At 50.5% G+C, this 17,849-nt stretch overlaps 1 protein-coding gene across 4 annotated transcripts in view; it reads left to right on the plus strand.

Annotated features, from left to right (window-relative positions):
• HAT1 (histone acetyltransferase 1) overlaps nt 1-17,647 on the plus strand; it is an 827,312-nt gene extending 809,665 nt beyond the window's left edge. For all 4 annotated transcript variants that reach the window (XM_069616209.1, XM_069616207.1, XM_069616208.1 and 1 more), the window contains one exon: nt 17,371-17,647. In XM_069616209.1, coding sequence (XP_069472310.1) covers nt 17,371-17,538 — 168 coding nt within the window. In that variant the 3' untranslated portion in view covers nt 17,539-17,647. The remainder of the gene's footprint in view (nt 1-17,370) is intronic.
• The last annotated feature ends 202 nt before the right edge of the window (nt 17,648-17,849 follow it).

Here is a 17,849-nt window from a genome sequence, read left to right on the forward strand (position 1 = left end):
CCCCCCCCCCCCCACCTTTACCCTTCTCCCCCTTAATGCTTTGTCCCAATACCATAGAGTGGCCTTGATTGTCTCCAGGAATATGCCTCCTTTGCCTCTATGCCGCGCTGCGATAAAACCAAGGCTTTCCAGGGGTGTCTTAGTTGCTTCCCTTTCAAGGGCTGCCCATCGATTCTGGATTTCTCTGGGTGACCATTGCAACATAGGTGCTACCTGTGCTGCCCATAAATACCTGCAAAGTTCTGGCACCCCCAGCGCTTGTGGTCTAAATAAAACCGCCTTGGGGGGGGGGGAACCTTGGTTTCTTCCCCCTCCAAATGAAGGACATTACTCACTCTGTAGTTGTTTAATTGCTGGGCCTGGGATGCGTATTGGGAGAGCGCCTGTCACGTACAAGAACCTGGGGAGCAGGGTCATTTTAACTGCTGTGATCTGAAAAAATATATATAAAAAAGATGAGTCCAAGCTACCCCACCCTTAGGGCGCTATGGTAAATGTTGACACACTAATCAGGAAAGTTAATGTAGCATAATTAGACTACACTAATATAAGCACACATGAAGTTAAAACAAAGTTTATTCTAAAACAAAGTAAAAAATGGTGACAGCAAGCATAATATCAATAAAATAGTGTATGCATAAGCATTAACAGTTCAAGTTTTGAGTCACAGTATTTAATAGAGAACTTAGGGGACCATGATTTAGTAGCATAGCCCATCTCACAAGGAGAACTGTCAACACTGTGTTGTGTTTCTAGTTCGGAAAAAGGTGTCTAATCTGGGATGCAGTCAATGTCGTGAATCGCCCAGAAGTTCCGAACTGTCATCAAGACTGGTCACAGTAGATTGATATCGTGGTGTGCAGACATGAGGTGAATGCTTCACCAATCAACCATTACTCTAAAAACAAAATAGAACAAATGAGGAGGTGTGCTGAAGTAGTGAAAATGCTGTAAAAAGTCAGCTCATAACTAGGAATGAGTGTCCACATACCAGAAAATAGTGCGTGGAGGGCACCTTTCGGCTGAACAACCAGCGATAGTGACGGGTAGGTCACTTTGTGGGGAGTTTTATTATAATTTTCTGATTTCAACCTGCAAAAAGTCAAGTAACCATTTAATGGTTTAAATGCCGGTAGGGTCTGCATGATGTGTGAGAATGCTGGACAGGAATCACAAAGGGTACCTGTAGTTACGTATCCACAAAGATCATGGGTTCGAGGGGGCTTCTGTGAAGAGGCGCAGAGACGTTCGAGAGAGCCTCTGTGAAAGACAACGGGGTATATTATAAAAGTGCTCCTTACTGGAAATAGTGAGACGTGTGTGTATAGGATATTAGTGACAAGAATTAGTTGCACTTACTTTAGGTCGAGTATCTAGTGCATCAGGAGTAAACGAGATAAGCACTAGTAATGCGGGCAGTGGCGTGTCAAACTTGTCACCTGGGACGTGTATAGCAATGACAGATTTTGCAATGTTGTTCCTAGTCAGAGAAATATATAAATGTGTGTTTATATCTGAATGATAAATCAAGCTTGCATTAGTCAGACCGGCTTATGCTTGTATGTACACTCAATAATAATAAATATGTCTCAATTTGGCATATGTTCGCGGTCCATAAACCGTCATGGGCAGCTTGTGCATGGAAAGTTGATACTAGCGCTGATCACACGAGAGCGACCTCTGCGTACATGGCCGTCGTGTGTTTGCGCCCGGGTAACTGAAAAACCGCATATATGGTGTCAGAATGGCAGGGCAAGGAAAGGACTTCTCGAAAATGATGTCACCACCAGAGAACTCAAGAGAAGTCTCTGTTCCGCGTGCATGCTTGTTGGATCACGCAGTGACAGCACTGTTACTATGGTAACAGACACGTTAAATGGAGTAAAGTGTTCAGTGTTGGCGCATGCATAATGCGGGGCCGCTGTATTGCTGTGGGCGGGTTAAGCATTAAGATAGTTTTGAAACATACTAGAGGGGTCGAAAAACAGCTCCTTAACATAACGCACCGGAGATTGAAAATGAACTGTTTTGAAAGGCTATTTGAAAAAATATACAATTTGAAATAGTACATTTGGAAAAATACATTTTGCGTTTTGAAAAAAATACTTTGAAAAAATAACCTTTGAAGGAATATACACATCCTCTGATGTACCACACCATATCCCAACGATGTCCTCTATGAATCGCTTCCACATGATGATCTTACTCGACCATTCTGGTATGTCTAATACATGGGTCCGCTCAAACTTGTACATAAAGGTGTTAGCATAGACTGGGGCCATTGCTGACCCCATTGATGTCCCAGTTGCTTGGAGGTAAAATGTGCCTTGAAACCTAAAGTAGTTGTTATTGAGTATCAAATTTAGAAGTTGCATTATAAATTGTGGATCGCCTCTTGTGGCTTGTGAATCAAGTAGCAACCATTCTACTGCTTCTATATAATCCTTGCTACATTGTCAAATGTTTTTTCGTAATATTCAACAAGAAACCTTGTTTTTGAAACCCAGCACCAATGTTTTGCCATTCTACTGTCTGATTACAATTTTGTGGCTTAATCTTTTGGAATGATAAACACCAGATACGCCCATAATTGTAAATCAGCCACATAGATGCCATACGCATTTGTCTTACATATGTCTTGAGATCTAGCGCTATTTAAATGGACAAATACACCAGAATCATCAGATGTCTGGATGAAATGAAATTCCTGCTATATTTTCTGTCTCTTCTACACTGTGAATGCGCACCCTACACTGCTTGGTATTTTGACTTGTCTACACTAAGCGCATAAGAGACGCAGTAGCCATGAAGCACTGAACCATGAAAAACATCGTCTGTATGTCCCACAATGTGTTTTACACTACCTTTCAAATAGCTTTCTAAACAGTTCATTTTTAACCTCCAATGTGTTATGTTTAGGAGCTGTTTTTCGTCCCCTCTAGTATGTTTCAAAACAATTTTAATACTCGATCCACCCACAGCAAGACGGCGGCCCCGCATTACACATGCGCCAACACTAAACACTTTACTCCATTTAACGCGTCTGTTACCATAGTAAGTGTTGTCACTGCGCGATCCAACATGCATGCGTGCTGAACAGACACCTCTCTAGAGTTCTCCGGCGGCAACATCATTTTCAAAGTAAGTCCTTTCCTTGCCCTGTCATTCCGACACCATATAGGCGGTTTTCGGTTACCCGGGCGCAAACACACGACGGCCATGTACTGAGAGGTCGCTCTCGTGTGATCAGCGCTAATATCGGCTTTCCATGCACAAGCCGCCCATGACGGTTTATGGACCGCGAACATATGCCCAATTGAGACATATTTATTGAGTGTACATACAAGCATAAGCCGGTCTGACTAATGCACGCTTGAGTTATCATTCAGATATAAACACATTTCTCCAGCATGGGGTCTGGCATGGATTCACATGCTCATGAATATTCCCCGTCGTCAGGCTGGGAATCCTCAGTAAAGAAAAAACCAGTATCAGTTTCGTTTCTGATCTGTCTTTCGTAGTAATAACCAATCACTGATCTCTGCGTCATACTGACCACAGCCAATGACTGCCCTCTACCTAAGCCCCGCCTCTGGCAGCCATCTTCAGATTTTTACCGCACGTTCATGCGTTGGGATCCTCGTGCTATTGCTCTCGAGCGTTAGTGCTAATTTTTTTCACGTTTTTTCTCAAAAACTTCGTTTTTTCGGTCAAAAGAGCCTCAAGCTCCACCGACTCTCCATCCGATCAACGGGGACCCGTGTCGGATTCGTCTGCGCCCCCCAAGGGTGAAGATTTCGTCGAGCTACGCTTTTGGAGGACTCCAGCAGTTTCTCAGGCCCGGTCATGGCCCAGGAGAAGGGAAGCTCGACGCCCGGAAAGCTGTTCAGGGTCTGCCCTGGATGCCAGCTGCAGAACGTCTTGAAGGAGGACGAACACTCTTTTTGTCATTACTGCCTACATGAGGACAAGACGCACGTGGAGAAGGACTGTGCGTTTTGCGGCAACATGTCGGAGCGGACCATGAAGGAACGCCATCAACGTCTCGCCAACTGGCTAGAAGGGAAGAGCCCGTCCGGCGAGAAGAAGAGGAAGAAATCCGAGCGGTCTTCTAAGACCTTTGAGGACGCCCCGGCGACGGGGGTCCAACATAAGGCCAAGCACCGCGAGTCCGCTGGCACCGGGAGCGCTGAACTGTCGGGCTCTACGGGCGCCAGGCAGGGCGCACCCTCCCCGGCACCATCAACCACGAGCCAACGCTCTGGGTCGGGTAAGAGGAAGGTCGAGCACCCGGCGACGCTCCTGGAGAGGCCCCGGTCGAGCTCGAAGGCGGAGGGGGAGCGAGGCAGTGTCCCCCCCCTCAAGGATAAGGCGGTGAGCGCACCTAAGGTGGTGAAGGCCTTAATCCATCCGGCCAAGCCCTCTATCGAAACTGTCGCGGCGGCCCTGGCTCAGCCTGTGGAGGCTACACCAGTGGTGGCGACCTCGGGGCTCAGTCTCCCTGCCACCTCGGAGGGAGTCCTCTTTTGTGCCCATCGATAGGACCCCCGTGAAATCCCCCGTGGGGAAGAAAAAGGGGGGGCAGGGCGTTGTCGTAGATTTGGCCTCAACCTCGGAGGAGGAGCTGGTCGAGGTCTTAAGCCACGGCCTCGGCGTGGAAGAAGACCGGCCCGTCGGGATGGATCCCGACGCAGGTGACGACATCGTCGAGGGTACCGACGGGGCCCCTGATCGGCCGTCGGATTCCCCTCTGCCAGCGCCGCGAGACAACTCGGCGGCCATTTTGTTGGCTATACAGTCCTTATGCTCAGAGATAAGGACGAGACTACCGTTGCCGACGGAACCTCTCCCGTCGGGGGACCCAGAACCGGGACCTTCTGGTGTTCCCCCTACCAAGAAAAGAAGGATCCACCCTCCACCTCCTTTTCAGCCGTCGCGCCCCTTCCAGCCCTCCTCCCCGTCCACCCGAGGGGATGATACGGGGACTGACACGGCAGCGACGGGTACGGACGACGAGGTATACGACAAGGATGTACCGTCGTCGCCTCCCACCAGGGCTTCTCCGCCTGACGAGATTGGATCGTTCCACTCCATGATCACCAGGGCATCCGAGCTTTTCCAACTCTGCCCTGAGGAGAAGAAGAAGGAAGGTTTCCTTTATCAGCGGCGCGAGGCCAAGAGGAAGACGGTCCTCGCAGTGCCTCTTTTGGACGACATTTGGGATGAGGGCCTCACCCTCCTCAAGAACCCTTCCACGACGCCAGCTAGAAGAGACCGGTACGAGAAGAAGTACCGGGTCCCGGACACGGCCCCCCTGTGCCTCCGGGCGCAGCCTACCCCGGACTCCGTCGTCTCCGCGGCGGCCAGGAAGAAAGTGGGGGGGGGTACGGCCTCCACATCGACTTCCCCACCGGACGGCGAGGGAAAGAAATTGGACGCTATGGGACGCAGAGTCATCTCGTCTGCAGCGACGACGATTAAAGCGGCCAACGCCTTGGCTATCGTGGCCCGCTACGACAGGGAGCTCTGGTACAAACTGGCTCCCCTGCTGGACTTCTTGCCGGACGACAAGAGGGCAGAGGCCCTGGAGATCCTGCAGGAAGGTGAGGTGGCTTCGGACCACGCCATTACCATTGCGACGGACATCGCCGACACTGGGTTCCGCCAGTTGGGCAACGGCGTTTGCCTTAGGCGGCCTGGATGGCTCAAGGCTACGGACTTCCGTCAAGACGTTCAGACCAGAGTCCTGGACATGCCCTTCGATGGGAACAACCTGTTTGGGAAAACAGTGGACGATTCCCTTCAGGCCATTAAAGCGGACACCGAGACGGCCCGAGCCCTTGGAGTTCTGCAACAACGACGGACGCCCTTTCGGAGCAGCGGAGGCAAGGGCGCCTCCAAAGGTTCCGGCGGCGGTTTCTCCACCTACCGTCAAGCGGCCCGCTCGTCGTCTCAGGAGGCCTACAGAGGACAAGGCAAGTCTGGCGGACCCCGCCGTCGTCGCCAAGGAGGTCAAGGCGGCAAAGCCTTGTCGAAGCAGGATTTAACCGGCCGTGGGGTCGGGCCCCCACCGAAGCACCCCGGTGGGAGGCCGGCTGGCGAGCTTCGTCAGCGTGTGGGAGTCCATCTCCACCGACCGTTGGGTGCTGGACGCCTTGGCCCGGGGCCACGCGCTAGAGTTTCAAAGAAGGTGTCTGCGCGTCCCCCCCGTGGCCAGGAAAGAACTTCACGTCCCTCAACTTCTCCTGGAGGTAAAGGCGATGCTCAGGAAGGGTGCCATCGAATTCGTCCCAAAGAGGCTTCGGGGCTCCGGAGTTTACTCGAGATACTTCCTCGTGAAGAAGAAGACGGGGGGATGGCGCCCCATCCTGGACCTGCGACGTCTGAACAAGTTCAACAAGGCGCAGAAGTTCCGGATGGTCACCCTCCAGCACGTCCTGGGTCAGCTGGAGGAAGGAGACTTCCTGTCGTCGTTGGATTTGGAGGGTGCCTACTTCCATATTCCCATCCTAAAGGGGCACCGAAAATTCCTCAGGTTTGTGGTCCAAGGGCGTCATTACCAGTTCAAAGCCCTCCCCTTCGGACTACGGTCGGCACCCAGGGTGTTCACCAAGTGCCTCGCACCGGTGGCGGCGCAGCTGCGCCGCGAGGGGATCCACGTCTACCCCTACCTGGACGACTGGCTCATCCGAGCCAAGACGAGGGAGCTCGCCGTGGTTCACACGGCAAGGACCGTCCAACTTCTCACGGACCTGGGATTCTCCGTGAACTACGCCAAATCCCACCCTGTACCCGCGCAAGACGCTCTGTTTCTGGGAGCGAGGCTCAACACAGTGTCCCTTCTGGCCTCCCCGTCGGAGGAGAGGACCAGGACCATCCTGGGCAAGGTGCAGCGGATGTTGGTGGCCGACGCGGCCAAAGTGAGGTCCATCAAGTCCCTCCTCGGAATGATGTCTTCCTGCATCTACCTCATTCCCATGTGCAGGCTCCGGATGCGCCCGTTGCAGGAGTTCCTGGACGCGCGCTGGATCCAAACGACGGGCAGCTTCGAGGAAAGGATCACACGCGACGAGAGTTTCCGACGAGAGATCCGGTGGTGGGGCACCCGCGCGCATCTGACGGCGGGCATGGACTTCCAGACCCCAGCCCACCAGGAGACAGTGACCACGGATGCCTCCCTGGAAGGGTGGGGAGCGCATACCGAAAATCTGCACGCAAGAGGCCTTTGGCTCCCGACGGAGAAATCCCTACATATCAACGTCCTGGAGCTCTGTGCAGTGTTTTGGGCCCTCAGGTCCTTCCTTCCGTCCCTCAAGGGCAAGGTGGTGAGGATCTTCACCGACAACACCACCACCATGTTTTACATCAGGAAACAGGGCGGAACCAGGTCCCCAGCACTGTCCAAGGAGCCGCAGGAACCGTGGCATTGGGCCGTCGCCCAAAGGATATTTCTGGTGCCGTTTCATCTGGCAGGGATAAAAAACACCATCGCCGACTCACTCAGCAGGGAGCTGCGCTCGTGCCACGAGTGGGAGCTACGGCAGGATCTAGTGGATCGCCTCTTCCGACGGTGGGGCACACCCCAGATCGACCTGTTCGCGACGGCGACGAACTCCAAGTGCCGGAGGTTCGACAGCAGGTTTCCCCAGGCGAGGAGCATGGGCGATGCTTTCTCGTTCCCCTGGGAGGGCCTGTTCCTCTACGCCTTCCCTCCTTTGCCACTGCTAATCCGGCTCGTCAACCAGCTCAAGAGGTCACGGTGCAGGATGATCCTCTTCGCACCTGCGTGGCCGAGGCAGATATGGTTCCTGGACCTTCTGGACTTGTCAGCGTCCCCGCCAATCAAGCTGCCGGTGGACGCGGATCTACTCTCCAGGGAAGGAGGCGCCATCCTCCACCACGACCTGAAATCGCTGAACTTGCAGGCCTGGCTCCTGCAGCGCTAGAGTTTGGAGGATACGACATACCGGCCGACTGCAGAGTGGTTCTTGCAACGGCCAGGGCGTCCTCGACTCTTAAATGCTACGGACACAAATGGAAGAGGTTCTCTGTCTGGTGCCACGCACAGAAGATTAACCCTCTACGGATTACGGCTCCCCAAGTACTGCCGTACCTGCTGACGCTGGCCAAAGCTGGACTGGCACACGCGTCCATCAAGATTCATCTTGGTGCGATCTCCCGATACACCAGAACCACGGGGCGGACGTCCTTGTGGTCGAGTTAATGAAGGGACTGTTCAGATCGTTCCCGCCGGTGAAGGCTCCGGCCCCGGCGTGGGAGCTCAACGTGGTGCTGACCAAGCTCATGGGACCTCCGTTCGAGCCTCTGCACTTGGCTCCGTTGAAATTTCTGTCGTGGAAAACAGCGTTTCTTGTGGCCATCACCTCCGCACGACGAGTGGGAGAGTTCCAGGCCCTTTCCTGCAAGGCCCCGTACTCGACTTTTCACGACACGAGGGTAGTGCTCAGGACGCACCCCTCCTTCATGCCCAAGGTACTGTCGGACTTCCATTTCAACAAACCCTTGGTGTTGCCTGTGTTCTTCCCGTCGCCTTCGTCGCCGGCTGAGAGGACTTTGCACTCGCTGGATGTGGCTAGAGCGCTGAAGTTCTACGTAGACCGCACAAAGTGTTTTCGGAAGACGTCACAACTCTTTGTGAACTTTGGACCTGTCAATCAGGGGAAGGCTCTCTCGAAGGCTTCCATTTCCAGATGGCTCTCCGGCTGTATCATGTACTGTCACCGGTTGGCAAACCGACCGCTGCCTGGCCGTCCGAGAGCCCATTCCACCAGAGCGATCGCAGCTACCACGGCGTTCCTATCTGGTGTGCCCCTGCTGGACATATGCAGGGCTGCTATGTGGAGGTCGACGCACACCTTCACGAAATTCTACTGCGTCGACGGGGATTCCAGGGAGGAGTCCAGGGTCGGCCAAGCAGTGCTGCGCAACCTGTTCGCCTGAGGTGAGCCTGGTGAGGAGGTAAGATGCTTAATGTTGAGTTTGATGTAATGCTTAATGTTGAGCCTTTGCCACCTCCCGTGGTTGTGCATGTGTACTGCTATGTATTCTTTATTCATGAGCATGTGAATCCATGCCAGACCCCATGCTGGAGAAGGAACAAGTTACTTACCTGTAACTGTTGTTCTCCAGCATGGGTCTGGCATGGATTCACATGCGAACCCTCCCGCCTACCCCTCTGCCGCTCTTCACTTGGTCATACTGCCACTTCACGTGCTTCCAAATCTGAAGATGGCTGCCAGAGGCGGGGCTTAGGTAGGGGGCAGTCATTGGCTGTGGTCAGTATGACGCAGAGATCAGTGATTGGTTATTACTACGAAAGACAGATCAGAAACGAAACTGATACTGGTTTTTTCTTTACCGAGGATTCCCAGCCTGACGACGGGGAATATTCATGAGCATGTGAATCCATGCCAGACCCATGCTGGAGAACAACAGTTACAGGTAAGTAACTTGTTCCTTATATATTTCTTTGACTAGGAACAAAATCGCGGACGCACTCACATGTGCAGAAATCCATCATTTCTATACACGGTCCCCGGTGACAAGTCTTGACACGCCACTGCCCGCATTACTAGTACATATCTCGTTTACTCCTGATGCACTAGATACTCCGCTTAGGGTAAGTGCAACTAATTCTTGTGACTATAATATCCTATACACACGTGTCTCACTGTGTCCAGTAAGGAGCAATTTTATAATATACCCCGCTGTCTTTCACCAGAGGCTTTCTCAAACGACTCTGCGTCTCTCCACACAAGCCCCCTCGAACCCATGACCTTTGTGGATGCGTAACTACAGGACCTTTTTGTGATTCCTGTCCAGCATTCTCGCACATATCATGCTGACCCTACCGGCATTTAAACCATTAAATGGTTATCTGACTTTTTGCAGGTTGAAATCAGAAAATTATACTGAAACTCCCCACAACATGACCTACCCGGCACGATCGCTGGTTGTTCAGCCCAAAGGCACCCTCCACGCATTATTTTCTGGTATGTTGACACTCATTCCTAGTTATGAGCTGACTTTTTACAGCATTTTCACTACTTCAGCACACCTCCTCATTTGTTGTTCTATTTTTATATTGTTTTTAGAGTAATGGTTGATTGATGAAGCATTTGCTTCATGTCTCCACACCTCGATATCGATCTACTGTGACGAGTCCTGATGACAGTTCGGAACTTCTGGGCGATTCACGACATTAACTGACTGCATCCGAGATTAGACACCTTTTTCCGAACTAGAAACACATCAGTGTCGACAGTTCTCCTTGTGAGACGGGCTATGCTACTAAACCATGGTCCCCTATCTATATTCTGTATTAAATACTGTGACTCTCAACTTGAACTGTTAATGCTTATGCATACACTATTTTGTTGATATTATGCTTGCTGTCACCATTTTTTACTTTCTGTTTTAGAATAAACTTTGTTAACTTCAAGTGTGCTTATATTAGTGTAGTCTAATTATGCTAAGTTAACTTTCCTGATTACTGTGTGTGTGAACATTTACCACAGCGCCCTAAAGGTGCGGTAGCTTTGACTCATCTTTTTTCTATATTCCTGTTACACCCTCACTAGCCAGGCCCCCCGTTACCAAAAAAGAGGGTTCTCGGCCTATTTTTGCTGACAAGCCATGATGGCTCCTGCATGTCCCATAGTTTAAGATATCCTGCCAATGATTTCAATAGATCCGGGATAATAGCCGCATATAGTCTCTCATAAGTAGAGGTTGAATGAACTCCCAAATATTTCACCGATTTCTGTTCCCATTTCAAAGGATACCGGCTTTCCCATTCTGACACTTGCTCTATCACCTCGGTGATGTTAAGTGCTTTGGATTTAGGGTAATTGATATGGAACCCAGAGACCCTCGCAAACCTGTCTAGCAGCTCTATGGCCTTCGGGAGTGTGTGTATCGTGTCCTTCAGGAACATGAGGACATCGCCCATATAGAGAGTTCCCTTCTGGGACCCACTAGCGCCCACCTCCACCCCTTGGATTCCTGGATCGTCTCAGACCCTCTGCGCCAATGGCTCCATGGCCATAGTGAAAATCAGTGGTGACAATGGGCACCCCTGCCTCGTGCCCTTTCGGATGGCGATACTATCTGTGAGCCGCCCATTTATCACTGGCCGTGTAGATGGATTCATGAAATTGGCCATCACCTGCGGGTAGAAATTGACCTGTACCCAAACTTCAAGTGTCAGTTGTAGAAATCCCCAATGTAGGCTGTTAAAGGCTCTGGAGGCGTCCAACGCCAGCACCAAGAAACGCTGCCCTGTTCTTTGTCCCCACGCTATCGTGTCTATGGCTCTACGAATATTGCCGGTTTGCCGCCCTTTCACAAAACCCGCCTGTTCTGGGTGAATTATCTTCGGGAGGACCCTTGCCAGCCTTCGGCCCAGGACTGTGCAGTAGATTATTGCATCCCCATTTAATAACGAGATAGGGCAATAACTAGAACAGTCTAACAGATCCCTGTCCGGTTTTAGTAGTAATACTGCAGTCGCCAGGCCCATGTCTCCGGAGGTTCGCCCCTTGTCCCGAATGTGGTTGAATAATTTTGTTAAGGGGCCCACTAGGATAGCCCTAAATGTTTTATAATACGCATTACTTAGCTCACCCGGACTTGGGATTTGTCCCTTCAATGCCCCTATGACCTCACCCACCTCTTCCTCAGTTATAGGCGCTTACAGCATTTGTCTGTCCAATTTGCTGATTAACAGCAGGGTCACCCGGCCTAGGAATTCTACCTGCGCTTTTCTCTCCAGATCTTCCCCTTTCAGGTTATCGGTATAGTATGAGTACATTACTTCCTCTATTTCCATCTCCCCCATCACCAGGTCCCCTCCCCAACTTTTAGGTTGGACTATGCGATTCCGATGCTTCTGCTGTCTCTATTTGGCTGCAAGGAATCGATTGGCCTTGTCCCCATTTATGTAATAAGACTGTTTTGTTTGCAGAAGTAGTTGTGCAGCTTCGTCAGCCAGATGCGTCTCTAGGGCCACCCTAACTTTTTAAAATTCCTGCCATGCATTTTGTGAGCCCGTGCCTTTATACTCCGCCTCTGCTTTTGTTGCTTTGGCCTCCAGGTCCAGCTTCACCTTCTCTCTTGTCTTAACGTAATTCGCTGTGTGCACAATGAACTCGCCCCGTACTACCGCTTTACTAGCATCCCAGATGGTGGTCAAGTCGACCCCCCTGTGTGACATTTTCTTGGAAGTAATTCCTCAAGGCCTGCTCTATGCCTGCTCTAAGGGCTAGGTCTTTCAGAATCACTTCATTCAGACGCCATGGTTTACGGGTCTGCTGCCGTAGACCAGAGCGTTATCCGATAGACACCGCACCCCGATTTCTAATCCCATGATTTGTGGGACCAGAGTGTCTGAAATGAGCACCATATCAATCTGGGAATGGCCCCTGTGCACTGCTGAGTAATGAGTGTATGCTTTTTCCTGCAGGCAGAAAAATCGCCATGTTTCTATTAAGTGTAATTCCCTGATGAATCTTGCCAGGGCCTGTCTGAACATATAGTCGCTAGAAGTAGCAGGAAGGGTTTTATCCATCACAGCGTCTATTACACCTTTAAAATCGCCCTCAATCAAGATCTACCCTACTCCCAACTTTACAATTTTGGGCAACAAACTCAGTAAAAAACGATCCTGTTTTTTCGTTGGGGGCATAGATCGCCACCAACGTAACTTTCTGACCCATCAGTATCCCTCCCAGCACCAGATAGCGGCCCTCTGAGTCCTTCTTTATAAATTGCTTCTCAAAATTGATCCTCTTAGCGAGTGGGATGCCCACTCACTGTTTTTATTGTTATCCTACTAGAGGCAAAATATTGCATGGGGAAGGCCCTATGACTTAGCCTATGTTCATCCTCCGGAAGCAAGTATTTCCTGCATCCATACCACCGAGGCCTGCATATCTCTCAGCCATTATTGTACAGTAACACTGTGCCATCTTGATGCTTTCCAGCCCATCCGCCCATATAGGTATCTCATATGTGCCGTATATAGCCTCCACCCAAATAACATGTCATCTCACCCACCCCCAACTTCTAATACCCCATTGAACTTCAACATAAACAGTCCCCATGGCAGAGCCACAAGGAATCACTGGGTTTATTATCCCCCGGGAAGTTTAGGGTCTGGTCTCCCCCACCCCCATTCATGCCTTTAAAGCTGCTATACACCTGCCCCGCATCCCAATGGGCTACACATTAGGGGTGAAAAGCCCTTTCAATACCTAGGCCTCTGATTTCGTCAGTTGAACCTAGCTTTTACCGTCGCAGCAACCATTCACACAGGATCCACATTCTTAAGTTCCTTGTTGTGACCCCTTGGCCGGGGGCACACAGATTTCCATTGCTCCTTCTCAGTTCTGTCTTCCCTTTCCTTGCATGGGGACCTCTCTTTTATCTTTGCCTTCACTGTCGTCTTCCTACCTCATAAGTTCCTCCATGTCCTCCTCTCTTGTGATCGTGTACCTCTGACCCGTCCATTCAAAGCATAGACCAGTCTGGAGCGCCCACCGATAGCACACCTTCCTAGTTCTCAGCCAGTCTGTGATGACCCTCAGCCATTTCCTCTTGTGCAGAGTAGCTTGAACCAGATCTTTATATAGATGGATGGGTGTGGTTCGAAAGCTTATGGGTTCTTTTTCCCGGGCGGCTTGCTTAATGGCTTCTTTCAGTTAGAATAAATGTATCCGGGTCAATACATCTGGAATGATGTTTTTATTGAGCTGAAACGTGGAGTAAACCCTATGCGTCCGGTCTAAAACAATGTCCCTGTCGTCCTCCGAGCCCAGGATTTGCCGGAACAGATCTATCACATATTGTTGCAGATCGGCGTCTGCCACTGATTTTGGAATCCCCCAGATTTGTATATTCCGCCTGGCTCTGTTCTCGGCATCCTCCTGTCTATCCTGAACCCACTCCATTTGTTAGTTCCTGCACACTTTTTGTTAGCTCCTCTTGCTCTTGACCCTGTTTGGCAACCATGGTCTCCATCTCATCGACCCTTCTCTCTATCGCCACCAGGCCTTTGTTGAGATCTTCGATGGAATTGGCTAAGTCTGCTGCACTATCTTTGATGTCCTTTTTCAGCTCCTGCAGCATTGCTAGCCAGTCTGATTTTCGGATTGGCTGGACAGCGGGTTCTCCTAAGTCCTCCGGAGGAGCGGAGTGGATCTGGGCCAATGCTTGTAGTTGGCTGCGTTTCTGCTTCTCAGCGGATTGCATCAGGGTCTTCATGTCTCTGCTTTTAGATTTCGCCGTTTACTTGGACATTTTGCCAGTGCCAGCGGGGGAAGAGCCACTCCCGCCTTCTGCCCCGTTACGGAGTGCCGCTCTTTTCTCGCTTTCTCCGTGCAGGTGGTGTTCAGACCACCCAGAGATCCCACTGCTGTGTCTTGATTAAGGCACCTTATTGATTCATGTTAGAGTTGCTCTTAAGCTGTGTAACCTCTTGAGAATCAACCCAAGCAATCCCACGGTGGCTGGGACCCACCCAATCTCCACTAACCTCTCGTCTGGCTCCAGAGTAGTTCCACAGGGCCTCCTATCCCCTCACGGGCTGTTCCGACAGTGGCAGCGCTTATTTTGCTAATTTCTTAATGTCACAAGGCTGACCTTTTAGCTGTTTTTCTCCCAGGGGCACTCCTTGTTGTATCTTTGTTCCCCTGCGTGACTAGGAGCTCCCTGCCAGTGTTGGGCCCATCGACTGCATATCCCACTGCGCCCCGTGGCTCTGCCCTCTTTCGTGGGCCTTGTCAGGCTGTTGTGTAGTTGCTGGTTGTGGGGGGGTTCCCTCATGTTGCTCCAGTGGGGGTTAGTGTTTGCCTCCTCTGCCCCAGTGGCTGTCTACTGCTGTGGGGAACACGCCCACACAGGCGTCCTTCATTGTGTCCACTGACTGCTTCTATCCCTTCAGCTGCCTAGTATGGTCCTGCTTCAATTTCCAGTGGTCGTTCCTCCTCCTAGACCACTTCACATACGTGTTGCCTGTTTAGGGGTGCTCCTTGAGCGTTCTGAGAACTTGCTACCACTTCCTTCCATGTTGGCTCCCGGGGAGCACCCAAGGTTCCCACAGTCTACTGTGAATTTCTGCCTTTGCATTACCACTTGCTGGAAAATGTCAGCCTGTGTATCCCTTGCCAGGTGAGAAGGTCTTTTTCTCCGGCACGAGCAGCTGTCCTCGCTCCGCCGCATCCACAAGCCCGGGCTCCACTCCGCTATGGCCCGCAGCGGAGCGCAAGGGCATATTACGCTGCCCGCTCTGCCTTGCGCATTCCTGAGTTATGTGGGTGCACGGGCCGTTTCTGGGGCGCAATCCAGCAGGCAGAGCTCCTGTGGCTTGCATGTCTGTCTCTGCCGCCCCCTGAGCCACCTTACCCGCTTCTTCTCGGGCACCCGCCTTCAGAGCCCCTCCGCAGGTGAGGATGGTGGGAGGGCTACCCAACGGGGCACGCCGGCTCCCGTCATGAAGTTGGGCAGCACTCACACCAACCGTGCCCGATAGTCCGCTTCTCCTGGTGACGGGGCTACGGCGGGCCAACTGCTGCTAAGCTCACTACGGTGCTGGAGGCAGACTGGCAGTCCTCCGAGTGTCCACACGTGTTGCGTCTGCCATTTTGGTTAAAGCCGTTGAGCTCCTGCCTTTTCGCCCAAATCTCCTTCAAGGCGGCTTTACTGCATTTCACCCTGAGACAGTGTTCCCCAGCAGTTCAGGCACACGTGAAGCTGTGTTCCAGTGTCATTCAAGCTAAATAGAGGGTTTTGGGGGCTCCAGAACGGGGAAGGAGTCCCAGAGCCCACCGAAGAGACATCCACCAGTGTCCTCGGCTGGCCAAGACCCCCACCAGTAAGTCCCCCTCCCCCTTGAGCCACCTCCCCAGCGCCTTATATTTTTAAACGCACTTTAGAGGAAGTCTTCTACTTTAAGATTCCTCGGGTAATACAATTCTCAAAAGGATTCACTATTGTTTGCCTTCCAACCCCCTTTCAAGTCCCACTGTGGGATCTCAACTTTGTTTTAAACTTTCTGATGGTGCTCCTCGAGCCTCTACATTCTTGTCCATTAAGACTTCTTACTTTGAAAACTGTTTTCTTAGTGGCAATAACATCAGCCCGAAGGGTGAGTGAGCTACAGGCTTTATCCTGCGAGCCTCCTCATACTGCTTTCCATAAAGACAGAGTTGTACTAAAGGTGAAGCCTACCTTTCTCCCCAAGGTTGTTTCTGAGTTTCATATTAATCAGAAAATAACATTACCATCTTTTTATCCTCCACCACATCTGGGGAAAGAGTAAGAAAGACTTCAGACTCAACCCTAGACGTGCACTGGGTTTTTTACATTTCAAACGGCGGCAGAATGACCAGTTATTTGTGGGCTATTCAGGTCACCAATTGGGTCTAGCCATCACCAAACAAACTATCTCCAGGTGGCTTTTTTTTTTTTTTAACTATATCTGAATGTTAGACCGGTCGGTAAAGACCCTATAGAATATTTAAGAGCTCATTCGACCAGGGGTGTTGGAACTTCATCTGCTTTGCAGAGGGGAGTTCTGATGAAGGATATATGTTCAGCTGCTACATGGTAGTCTGTGCACACCTTTACTAAATACTACAGTCTAGACTCCTCTACAAACCAAGATTCTGCTTTTGGAAAAGCTGTATTGCACTCTGTGCATACATGATCACATTAAATTTTACTCCCTCGTCCAAATTATGTAAACTGCTTTGGGAGTGTTTCAAAGATGAGGAATATGTGGGAGGACACAATCCATTCAAAGAACAGGTTACTTACCCATGGTAACGTTCTTTCAACTTAATGATCCTCCTAAGTATTCCTTATCGCCCCTCCCAACCTACCCCACAGTAAAACTTCTCTTGCGGTTGCAGTCTATGCTCTCTCAAAGGCAGTAACCGTCTAGCACAAGACAGTATTCCACTCGTCAAAATGGAACTGAGGCCAACGGCGCTGGGTGTGCTACTTATTTATACCTGCAGTGACGTCGACGTCAAGCCAGGCCTCCGAGGAACATCGACACACAGCACCCTATACTGGAAAAGAATTCCAAGGCAGCAAGCTGGATATTGGGAAATATCAATGATCAGGAATACATGGGAGCAACAGCCAGTCGAGGAACATTAGCATGGGTAAGTAAATTTGTTTTTTCATTCGACTGATTCTTTTTGCAAGCAGCTGCTCCATAGTGGACTTTTATAGATGAGTGCACAGTGGCGATTATTCTGCAGCTCAATTTATTTGCTAAATTTATATTTTACTGTAAACAGTCTACCAATAAACGATCTAATCTGAAGTAACTGTTTTCTTTAGAAAAACCAAAGGGAGATGGCCAAGATGAGGAAATGTCTAAAACCTGAAGAGCTAACAAACCAGATGAACCAAATCGACCTAAACCTACAACACGAACAATTGGAAGCAAGTTACCAGCAACTTGTCTCAGATTACAGAAGAGTCTTGGAGCGGCTTGCACAAGCATAAAAATCTACTTTTGTGTACAGAAACCTTGCATATGTAATGTGTCCATACAATTTGCTGCTTAGGATTTAATATGAACTTTTATTCCTATTAAAAATGTTTCTTTGCTGGCTTCCTGGTCCTTGCTGTATGTCCTTAATCCTATGCTAAAAGGACTGAATTGATTCCAATGGAATCCATGTAGAAATATGGGAGAACATAGCAGTGCCTTTGGTCTGGCACAAGAGGGGATGGACTATTGTCAGTTTCTTTTTGTGGAATTGAATCTTTCCAGCAAGGGATCCTCCCGAAATTCATAATATTTTTTGATTAGT

The sequence above is a fragment of the Ambystoma mexicanum genome, chromosome 9 (assembly GCF_040938575.1).
Source record: "Ambystoma mexicanum isolate Mex_15411 chromosome 9, UKY_AmexF1_1, whole genome shotgun sequence".
Classification (NCBI taxonomy): Eukaryota; Metazoa; Chordata; class Amphibia; order Caudata; family Ambystomatidae; genus Ambystoma; species Ambystoma mexicanum.